General features: G+C 38.4%; 2 protein-coding genes across 3 annotated transcripts; both read right to left on the bottom strand.

Moving 5' to 3' along the window:
* Positions 1-203: 203 nt before the first annotated feature.
* On the bottom strand, positions 204-3,203 carry LOC146574812 (uncharacterized). 2 transcript variants are annotated; one of them, XM_085274770.1, is made up of 7 exons: positions 1,386-3,203; positions 1,235-1,302; positions 975-1,157; positions 800-861; positions 654-701; positions 541-573; positions 204-462 (listed from the first exon to the last, which is right to left on the bottom strand). In XM_085274770.1, exons 1-7 carry the CDS (start codon positions 1,544-1,546, stop codon positions 301-303), a joined length of 717 nt encoding a protein of 238 aa, XP_085130896.1. In that variant the 5' UTR covers positions 1,547-3,203; the 3' UTR covers positions 204-300. The 2 variants fall into 2 exon arrangements, with proteins under 2 accessions (XP_085130896.1, XP_085130897.1); XM_085274771.1 differs by having other exon boundaries at positions 800-819.
* A 106-nt stretch (positions 3,204-3,309) lies between these two features.
* On the bottom strand, positions 3,310-10,799 carry dram2b (DNA-damage regulated autophagy modulator 2b). The gene is made up of 8 exons (XM_085274768.1): positions 10,599-10,799; positions 7,779-7,953; positions 7,589-7,656; positions 7,338-7,480; positions 7,068-7,245; positions 6,382-6,464; positions 6,036-6,128; positions 3,310-5,708 (listed from the first exon to the last, which is right to left on the bottom strand). Exons 2-8 carry the CDS (start codon positions 7,907-7,909, stop codon positions 5,574-5,576), a joined length of 831 nt encoding a protein of 276 aa, XP_085130894.1. The 5' UTR covers positions 7,910-7,953; positions 10,599-10,799; the 3' UTR covers positions 3,310-5,573.
* Positions 10,800-11,652: the final 853 nt, after the last annotated feature.

The raw sequence follows: 11,652 nt of genomic DNA, 5'->3' as shown, positions 1-11,652 counted from the left end.
GTCATTTCCTAAAAAAAGGGAAATGTACTATTAATCATTCTATTTCATGTATTTGATTATTTCAGATGTAATTCATATTTTAGAGTAGTAATAGTAAATTACTTTGTGTAATCAAGATGAGAGACCACGGCTATAAAAGCGAAGGTGGATTTGGGAAGGGAATTGTGCAACACAATTTCGAATATTAAAAACATGACAAAACATATTTTTCATTGAAATTTATTTGAGCATCTTTTTCTGTCTCATCAAAAAAAAGCCAGTCATCATTTGCCTGGAAAAAAAAAAATCATATATACTGTGTCACGTACTCTGAAGTTCCTTTTGAAGCAACTCGATTTCTAGTTGAAGTTTTTGCCTCATTAGAGCTTGAAGTTCGATTTCACTTAGAAGCTTTTGTTTCTTCAGCTCAGTATACTCCATTTTTTGCTGGAGACTTCTCTTATAGAGCAAACGAATGTCACCCTGTTTCAATTGTAGAGACAACATTTAACGGTCAATACATGTCATATAGGAAGTAAAATTAATTACAACACTGCCCACCTCTGTATCAGGCCTCTCTGCCGGTCTCTTTGCCTGCAAATCATACTGCAGTCAGAAACACATAGAAGTACACAAGTAGATAGAAATTCAGGCCAAATTTTGCATGAACTTACAGGGACTTCCTCCAAACCACAGTCATCTGACAGGGTTGCGTCACTGTCCTGTGCAATGGAAACAAAATGGTGTTACAAAGGGATGTGGTACAGCCTATTGGTCTAAATAATTAAAAAAAAAAAGATATATATATCTCCCAACTTACTGTGCATGCTTCAGTCACCCCTTGCATGGGAACAGGTAAAAGTGATGGAGTGTTATGTAAAACTACACACAAAAAACCCCACAATGTCAATAAATGTCAAAGTACAAAAAGCATGTTAATTAAGGCAACAACCAAATATTTTACATTGTACAAATAGAATTATGAGCTCATTTACCAGTTATGAAGGTGCTGCTGCTACTGCGCCCCGGCTGCTGGTCTAAGGAAGAGCTGCCCCCAGGGATGCCCTCAACAATGGGTCTGGTGGCATTCAACCCTAGGGCCAGCTCCTCTGCCGGGGTGTGACGAGGGGGTGCAGGACCACCACCTGTCTTTTTTTGCTCTGCCCTTTTCTTGGTTGCTGTTATACACAAACAAACAGATTATTTCAGGGTCTCTTTTCAAGAGACTAAAAGCAATATAAGTGATAAATATTACCATTCTGTAGAATATTCTTATATTTCACTTTTACTTGTTCCCATGTTCTAGTGGGTCCTGTTGTGGCTCTAATGTGAAAGAGGATATAATGTAATATAATATGATATAATATAATATGATATGATGTCATATAATATAATAAATTACTTACGAGTTTAATTTGTCAGCAACTTTCTGCCAGCCCTCTCTCCTTGCTTTTGCAGCCTTTGCAGTGTTCCCTTGCGTTTTAATTACACTCTGAAACTCCTGAAATCCCTCAATCAAGAGTTCTTGCTCTGCTGCCGAAAAATACCGAGCGCGCTCCTTCGACATTTTCGCCGACCAATCAAAGGGTTGCCGATCAATGTTTCTACTATCGATGCGTAGCCCCTGGGGCCCGTTCTTCGTACGTCGCTTACTACATCCAAGATCAAATGACACATCCAAGATCAAATCATCGCGCTAACCGTGAGCTCGCTAATCCGGTTCCCCGAACACACCTGCTGTTGACGATTACTACAGCTGGACGCAGGAATGTGACATCACTGGGTGTCGTAAAAGGGGCTACGCATCGATAGTAGAAACATTGATCGGCAACCCGCTGATTGGTCGGCGAAAATGTCCAAGGGGCGTGCTCGGTATTTTCCGGCAGCAGAGCAAGAACTCATGAGTGAGGGATTTCAGGAGTTTCAGAGTTTAATTAAAACGCAAGAGAACACTGCAAAGGCTGCAAAAGCAAGGAGAGAGGGCTGGCAGAAAGTTGCTGACAAATCAAACTCGTAGGTAATTTAATAATAATAATAATAATGGATTGGGTTTATATAGCGCTTTCCAAGGCACCCAAAGCGCTTTACGATACCACTATTCATTCACTCCCACATTCACACACTGGTGGAGGCAGCTACGGTTGTAGCCAGGCTGCCATATCGCGCCATCGGCCCCTCTGGCCAACACCAGTAGGCGGTAGGGTAGATCTATCATATGACACTATATTGTCCAATATCATATGGCATTATATTATATTATAATATGTTATATTATATCCCCTTTCACATTAGAGCCACAACAGGACCCACAAGAACATGGGAACAAGTAAAAGTGGAATATAAGAATATTCTACAGAATGGTAATATTTATCTCTTAGATTGCTTTGCGTCTCTTGGCAAGGTAATACTGGCCTGTAATACTCTGTTAGTTTGTTCATAACAGCAACCAAGAAAAGGGCAGAGGAAAAAAAAGACAGGTGGTGGTCCTGCACCCCCTCGTCAACAAGTTGGTTAAGTAAATAATACCCTCACGGGAATATCGATATCTCTCTATGAGCACACTGTCGCGCTGAGCTAAAGGATCCTTTCTGTCCCGCAATATACGCTGAATTCTGAGGGCTCTCCTTATCAATCTTGCACCTTCCGCAATGGGTTGCTCGCGTAAACGGACAGGACATGGCTGCGACAGGCTTCCCAAATCCACCTTCGCTTTTATAGCCGTGGTCTCTCATCTTGATTACACGAAGTAATTTACAATTACTACTCTGAAATATGAATTAAATCTGTAATAATCACATACATGTAATAGAATGTTAATAGTACATTTCCCTTTTTTAGGAAATGACCTGTATGTATCTGTGTGACATCAATAAAAGGATCAAGTGGTGCATTATCTTCAGTTACATTGATGTTATTTATTTATCGCTGTTGCTTTCGTATAAATGAAGCGGACATACCTGCGTGGCCGCGATCTAATCCTGTTTACATAAAGTAAACCTGCTCCCGAGCAGATTTACGCTTACGGGTCTGTTGCTATGACAGCAAGTCCCGGATGAGCTTCGGGGAACCGACTGATCCAGGATCACGCGAAATCGTCAACAATCTAATCCGGCTAACCTACTTAGCGAGGTACGAAGAACGGGCCCCTGGGCTGTACTTTGGTGGCACAGCCTCAAAACACTGAAAATGCTGCCCCCTGGTGGTGAAAGCTTTTAAAAAGCTTTTTTTTCCACCATGAGAAGTTAAACCCCTCAGATTTGAATTTAGGATTATTTACATGCCCAGTCTTTCTCTTAATAAAACACTAAAAAAAAAGACTAGAAAACAGCAGTATATTTACATATTTATTTATATCAAAATATTTGTATAGACAGAACTGAAGTTTACATTTATGTAAAGTACTGAAACACAAGTGCAGCTTTATTAGTTTTTGTATAAAAATGCACATCAGATGCCACAGTACAGAGGGGAAACAAGGGTTTAAAGTTAGAAGCTCGTTCTCAGACTATATATTTGTTTGATTATATATTTGTAGATATGATATGATATGAGAACATATCACATGTTAACTGACAGCAAGGAAGTGCCATCTGTAGTGTGTCAGGAGACACAAAAATATATTGTTTAAAGATAGTAAAATAATAAATTGAGCGCTTTAGAGTGTCACACCGACAGTAAACCTTTTTTCCTCAACAAGACCTGAACAGCGCACCTTTAAAGTAACCAGGAAACAACATATCCCAAAACAGATACAATGAACTAAGAATGTAAAGGATAAAATTCTTTTAAAATTTTACTATTTAGAAACCAAGTTATAAAAGTCTTTCTTTAGGAATGTTTTTACACTTTCAGTGATCAAAATCATTTCAGTGGCACACTACAGGTTAGCTTCTGATAACATAACTGCATTGTTATTTTTTTATTGACACCAGCCAAACACGACTGAATGAAACTTAATGTTTGCTGAACTGAACAAGCCGGCAGCTCAACTCAAATACAAACAGACTGACTTAGATTTAAACAGTAGTTTTCCATCTAATGACTCCAGAGACTGCTGAAGGAACAGCAGTAATGATTCATAAATGAACATGAATACCTTTTTTTTTTTTTTTTTTTTGAAAGAGTAATGATAAAAAGTGCAAAGCGGTTACATAGTTTGACAGAAAAGTGCAAAAGCTTCATGTTGACCAGGTCATATAATAATAATAAAAAAAAATCTCTCCTCTTAGTTTTCTCTCTTCAGTCAGACAGGTTTTTATTTAGTTTGATTTAGCATGCGCCATTAGCGGGCTGCCTGCTGTAACCCTAATTTCCTTCGGGATTAATAAAGTATTCTGATTCTGATTTCTTTCTCCACCGAACCCTATACAAGGAAGGTAATGGGATACCTGCCAGCACTCTGGTTTTCCCACATATTTGGAGGATTCTCTCAAGAAAGCCTCACAATCTGCATGATTCTCAGTGTTTTTTCTGTTTGTCTGATGGTTTTCAAATGTGTGGTTTGCAAGAGTAATTTTTTGTTTTTTTTAGTTAATTTTCATTTTTACTTAAAGTTTGTTTCTTTGGTTAGCTTCCAGAGCAGGTTTTCTCATGTCAGTTTCATTTTTTTTATCCATTTCAATGTGTAAGTTTTAGTCACCAGACAGATTTAAGAAAATCAGACTAGATAAAAACAAAAGACTGTAAAAGCAGGTGAGTCTCAGTCATGTAGATATCCAAGTCTCAGTAACAAAAGCACCAAAACCTCATCAGACATCTTGTTGACAAATCCGACCAAACTAACAAAGACTAAAACTAAAGATATGTCCTTTATATCTGTATTAATAACCTTGTTGTTCACAAAGATAATCTCTTTGCGAGTAGGACCACCAGTCAAACACGTGTCTTCAGAGTAAAGGCACAAAGAGTCCACACACACACACTAAAAATAAAAAACGGACAACTGAGATGTGCGACTCTTCGGATTTGTAATATTGATTTCAAAGAAGGTTATTCACCAAATTCAGATTAAATGTTTGCTTCAGGAGTGAAAAGCTGGAACAATACAAATGGCAACCCTAACTAACTGAATTGGTCAAAGTTGTCAACACAACCAGCTTGAAGCAGCTTTCATGCAGGTTTACTGAATGTACTGATCTGAACTTCTACAGATACCACACATATTATATAAAAAAATAACAAAAACTCAAATAAAGCAAAAAAAAAGACTTTTAAAAATGGTAAAAAATAAAACCATATTAACACCCGTTTAGTCTCTCTGGTTTCCTGCTCATCATGCTACAGAAAAAAAAGTGTGGAGGGACCATAAATGCTGCCAGGACTCGGTGATATATTTACTATGACATCTGCCTGCTGTGGATTATTAAGACTCAAACTAAATTCACTTCCACATTATAGAGGTAGAGAAAGAAATAATGGAATAACAGTCGAACGTTAATGTCTGACTACATGTTAGGAGGAGACACTGTATGTGCGTACTGACTCTTTATGAACCACTACAGCTGTCAGAAACCTTTTATAAAATGCCTTTAAATGTAAATTAAAATATAAAGGGAAAAAAAAGAAAGAAATTGGTGCAGGAAGTCCTGTTCTCATCATGTTGTTCCCGCCAGCAGTGGAGACACTTCAGAGGGTGCGCGACTGTTGTGATGTGATGCAGGGTTGTGCCCGTGAGTCCAGTCGTACAGGTGACTGCTCTGCAAATCAACCTCTGCTCGCAGATTTATTTTCTTTATTACGAAGAAGGAAAGAAAAAAAGAAGAAAAGATTAGGAAGCGGGTCTTTGTAAATGCAGACATAAAAGGAATGCTTTCTTCTTTTTTTACTCTTCAGTGGCATCATTTGTGGTATTTCAGTTAGACCGAAGCAACACGGGCTACTTTGTTCTGTACAGAAACTTATTAGCTGAGTCAAAGGGGAGGGAAAAAAAGGATTCCACTTAAATGACTTTCCTTTTTAAGCCCCCGGAGCAAGGCCGAGATCATTATTGTGTTATGTTACGAGTAAATCTGTCAAATAAGACCTTCAGCAGCTGCTGTGAGTGAAACAAAGAGTACCTGAAAATCTCTGATGTAGGTGAGGAAGAAGCTGATGAAGGAGAAGGCCAGAAACCATTCAGAGATTGTGCTGATAATGTGAGCCGTGTAACCCTGAAGGAAAAAGAGGACAAGCTTGAATGCTGCGGTAATACTAAATGAAGAGTATTTGTGTCCAAGTGGGAGCAGTTCATCTGCTCAGAGCTGCTGGCTAAAATCAAAGATCTTCTGTGGCTGTTGGTGCTGACAAAACCTTAAAAATTGAAGAATTAATACAGTAAAACACATTTTTCTTGACTTGAGAACTACTAAAAAAAAAATACTTTGATGACTTTCAACCTTCTAACACACTCTGAAGACTACTGACCGTCTCTCCAGGAGTCCAGTGAAGTTTGCGAGGTACGTCGACACCTATCAGACTGGTGTACATGATGACTGAAGATATAAACACTGATAGGCTGTTGAGGACTGTTTTCAGAGTCATCAGGACATCGGATATAACAAACAGACTAAAAGACAGATGCAGCTGCCGATTATGGACCGCATGTTTTGCATCCTTGGTATTTACCCTTCGACTGATTGCCTGGTGATATTTTCACAGGAAAAACTGGATTTAAATGCTTCACCAGAACATTTTAAAGGGTTGTATTTATGCATTTGCAGCTATTCATGCATATGTTTTTATTATTTTTGTGTATAATGTGTCTTTAGTGGTGGTTATTGCTAAACTATCATCTAGCACGTGTTAGCATGATGTACTGCACTTGTGCAACACGCATTAATCAGTTAGTTGACATTACTGCCAAGTAACTGACTGAATTTTATGGAACATAAACTTTTAAAGAGGCTTGAAAAGGCATGAAAACAGTGCAATGGCTCAACTGACTAATTCTGGAGTATTTTATAAGCACACTTGCCAAAGAAACAGCCAACTTGGGTGTGTTGGCTGAGGAGCAAGAGGCACTGCTTCTGTTGGCTTCATTCTCAGGCCCCGAGTTTGCTGCTTGTTTTAGATTAAAGCAAAAATGACGACTACACAGGGTCGAAGGATACTGCTGAAGATGCTGCCCAGGGTCCAGAATCCGATGCAGAGGCGCAGCAGGTAGATGGTCCTGCTGTGGATGTGGGGCTGCATGTAGTAGGAGAGCACCGACTGAAGCAGGATGTAAAGAGCCCCGAACCCAAAGGTGAGAATCGCCCCCACGAGGTGCATGTAGAAAATGGTGGTCTTCTGCTCAAACAGACACAGAGATACACTGATAACACGATCGATGCGTCAGAACCTGAGCATGTAGAAAATGATTCCAGACCAGCAGCACACACCTGGAAGTTGGCCACTACGCACATCCCGAAGGAGCTGGTCCAGCCCACCCAGAGCCCGATGCAGTTCAATCTGAGGAGTTTGAGATCGTCCACACCCAACAGAGCCTCCACCTGTTTGTAACGCACGTACATCGTGGCCATACCTGCAAGCACAATAACCATCAGCTACACTATGTGTTTGAGCACTTTTACTGTTATGACTGTGTGTTTACACCATTTTTACAGAATAGAGCCGTGTGTGTGTGTGTTACCTAAAAAGGCTGACACATCCATCATGATGCCAAACACACACCTCTCTGGTGCCATCGTTCCTGTGTCACTGTAACACCAAACAAATGCTGGTTTATAAAAGTCTGGTTTGTTTCTTAAACAGATCAAAAGGTTCAATAAATTATTATTTAACATCAAAAATACTTAAATTTCTTCTGTGTTTGTTCAGACCTGATGTACGGCACAAAAGGATCCACGTGTCTCAGCACCACCGCCGTGATGTAAGGGAAGATGAAGGACGCCGCCGTCCAGACGACCAGAGCGGCAGGGAGGAAGCACATTCCCTGCTGGAACCACCACATGGCGCCCTCACTGGATGTGTGCACTGATGCTGATTCACTGTGCCCTGTCCAAAACATCAGCATCATCATTATTATGAGAGCACTCCATCTTTTTTTTTTTTTTTTAATAATTTCATGCATTTAATTTCTAAGTCAGTTTCCACCTGATCTGCGAATCAGCTGGGGAGTTGTGCAACATTACTTTAGCACATTTACCACTCAACATAAAATTGAACATTTATACTGTGAAACACAGGAAGACTTGCAGCTCGCAAAGGTGAGCCTGATATCTAAATGTGAGTAAAAACAAGACCTTTCATATGCTCTAACATTCTTTGACCAGCCACCTGTCACACACAATGACACGGCCTGTTAAAGTTTACCCAAAAAGCACTTTTTGAAATTTTGGATGTTTTATGTGTTATTTAATGTAACAGCCATTAAACGTGCAGTTTCAATATTGAAACTATCATATATCCTATTATATTGATGGTCAAACTAGGTTACAGAAAAGAAAAAAAAAGCCATTCTGCTTGGATTTCAGCCTGACTTGATCTCATAACAACATCATTAACTTTAAATATTAAACTTTAACTTGTTAAGAGTCCAAAGAGGGTGAATATCTTGTTAAAAACAGCCCAACTCTACTGTATTTTTACACTGATATGTCCAGATACTGAGTAATGCTTTCACATGCACAAGTAACTGTGAAGATGTACATGCACCCAGTGACGAATGTTTCTAATCATTTTGTTTGTTTTTGCATGTGAAAGAGTTTAAGTGGGGTTACATTCTCCTATTTGAGATTGTGATTTAAGTGATCTGAAAAAAAAAGTGCTTTGATCATTGTTTGTGACCGAGTCATAAGCCTTCTGTTGAAAGCAGGAAGTAAAAAAAATGTTCAAGAACTCATGAGACACATTGTTACAACACAACTGGTTTGGAAACCTGTTCTGGTCCAATGATGATGTAAACCAGGATGATTAAAATAGACCTGAAGTGAATCCTTTCAGTTATGGAGGAGACATTTTGTATTCAGTAAGGAAATGTATATATGCACATTCACAGGGAAGTAAATGTAATTTTGGTACTTCTAATACAGAAAATAAACATTAATACGATATTTTTCGAATGCATCCTTTACTTTGTCTAAACGGGATATTATTAGTTTGTTTAAAGAAAACAAAATATCATCAGCTGTGTCTTTCTGAAATGTTTAAAAGAAATTAATCTGAACCTTAATCAGTTAACAACATATTTATATTGATATAAAAGCACTGTTCAACATAACACTTCCCCACACAAAAACAGCCAAAGTCAGTTATATGGCTTTTAATGTCTAAGAAATAACAAAACTAGATTACAATTTTAGAAGGAGAAGCACTCAGTAAATTAAACGCATACACCAGCATTAACCAAAATATCCCAGCAGCTGGTTGTTCAACATGCCCAGCATACTTTTTTTTAGTGGCCCAGAGCCATCGTGTCATTTTTTTTACCTGTAAAGTTTAAAGAACAACACTTTCATGTTTGTAATAGTGTGACCCAAATAACGACATGGACATGATTTTTATCCTCAGTCCTCCCATCCCACATATAGAGACAATGGCCAGCATTTTTATTAAATGTAGTTTACTAGATATAACTAAAAAAAAAATAATACAGATTTAAAGGTGCATCCTCACCAAAAACCCAAATCAATAATTATTATAATAATTTTATTAAATATATACAAATATAATTAAGTTGTATTGTATTTTGGATTATTCTGCAGTAAAATTCTGCTACTTATTTTCTAAAAACGTACTTTTGAAGAAGTAAGTTTCAGTAAAAACCCTTGAATAATAACAGGTAACAGTTTATACTGTTTTTGCCCAGTTTTGTGCAACATGCCATTTTCACTGAAGGGCAGGTAGATGAGTGAAATCACAGCTACCAGGTGAGAAAGAGGGAATGCAGAAGTGTACAAAGACTATGATATAAGATCTTAATTATTATTTCACACAACCTCTTAGCAATAATGATGAGATGCACAAAAAAATGCTAATTTTTACTGGGAGCTAGCTTAGAATATACAAAATGTGTTTTGATATAGCACCAGACTTTCGTTTAACAAAAAATAACCAATACACCAGGATGGAATTTTTAAAAAGAAAATATCCAGGTAAGCCCATGTGAGTTACTGCATGACTCGTGAGAGACAAAAATGTGTTAGGGTACAAACATGAGTGCAGGAAATTCCCTTGTTCTCACTGAGGAAGCGAAACAAAGTGAAAATATCTCACAGGGGAGACGTTTCAATACCAAAGTGCACTGTAAAAATAGACTATTTAAGGCGTTTGACAACACATTAAGCTGCAAATGAACGCACGTATTTATTTACACGTGAAAATAAAGAGCCACCTACAGACAGAAGGACCAAAACAAAGCATGGAGCTAAACTGGCAACATAAAGCCAACAAATACTGACAGAGACGTCTACAAAACATGGCTAAAAGATGGCTAAAGCATGGCTAAAATCATAAAATTTATAGCAACTAGTTAGCCAGCTAAAGTTAGCTTCGTTAAGTAGCCTTCACTAATGAATTTGCTGAATAGGACATCTTTACTTTAAAGTTTTCTATCTTGAAGCAGACAGCTGCTACAGCGAGGAACCAACAATCGCAGAGAGAAAGTCAGTTTTTCTCTACTTCAACATAATGACACTCACGTTACTCGAGTCCTCCTGCGACCATAACCCCCCCAGCGCGCACAAAACTGCTCCAGTCACTCGTTTCACACCCCGAAGCAGCTTCTCAGACCTCCGGTAATCACCGTAATCGCCGGAAAAAGGAACCGACTCTCATTTATAATATAAACTTTTTAAAGCGCCTACAACATTCGAGTTCCTTACTGAAAACTGCGCATGCGCCTGTCAGAAGCCACAATTTTACTTTACCTCCTGAATTTTGACTCGCAGGCGAGCTTGTAGGCATTAAGGACATACACTCAAAAGCTCTTAAACTCAAACATAAATAAGTACATGAACAGCTAAAATATTAAATGCATTAAATATCTATGTGATGTTATTCGATTTTATTTTTCTTTATTGATTTTATTTCATTTTCCAAAGCAATGGACAGTGTGAAGAGAGGTAAAAAAAAAAAAAAAAAAAAAGAGTGTGTGTGGCGTGTGTGGAAACAAATTTCAAGGACAGCATAAAGCACAAAAGGAAAAGTTTACAGCATGTTGGTGAGACCTACTGTGATGTGTGGTTTGGTGACAGTGGCACTAACCTAAAGACAGGAGGTGGCAGAGGTGAAGATGTTAAGATTTTCACTTGGAGTGACCAGGATAGACAGGGCAGATAGTTGGTGTGACAGCTTAAATATTCCCATTTATTTCTCATTCAAGTCAGTTTTAGTAGCCCATGGACAACCTACCTTAGGAGGTCACCAGCTGGTGTACTCCTATTGCTGGTCTCAAGTCCAGATAAATTGGAGGTCTGCATGAGGGCATCAAATGTTATAACAACTCCGTGCCAAATAAAAAAGTGTTGATTCATACACTATGGCAAACTTGAGGAAGTAATGGAGCAGCTGTCTTACTTAGTGTTGGTCGTTTATAAGGTGGCAGGTTCTCTGAAGAAGATTTGGAGTGCTGACGTTTATAGTTATTCATCAGGAGGGTTTCTGGGATGTTTGTGTTTAGTAAAGTAAAATATTTTTGCATCATAGAAAAAGAACCTAAAGTGAAATTACCCACAAATCATTCTATCAATGGGA

This window comes from Mchenga conophoros, linkage group LG5, assembly GCF_057382185.1.
Source record: "Mchenga conophoros isolate Kocher_MC1m ecotype Shallow Benthic linkage group LG5, M_conophoros_male_GT1.1, whole genome shotgun sequence".
Taxonomy (NCBI): domain Eukaryota; kingdom Metazoa; phylum Chordata; class Actinopteri; order Cichliformes; family Cichlidae; genus Mchenga; species Mchenga conophoros.
Note: the sequence above shows the minus strand (reverse complement) of the source record. Positions and strands in the feature narration are given on the sequence as shown.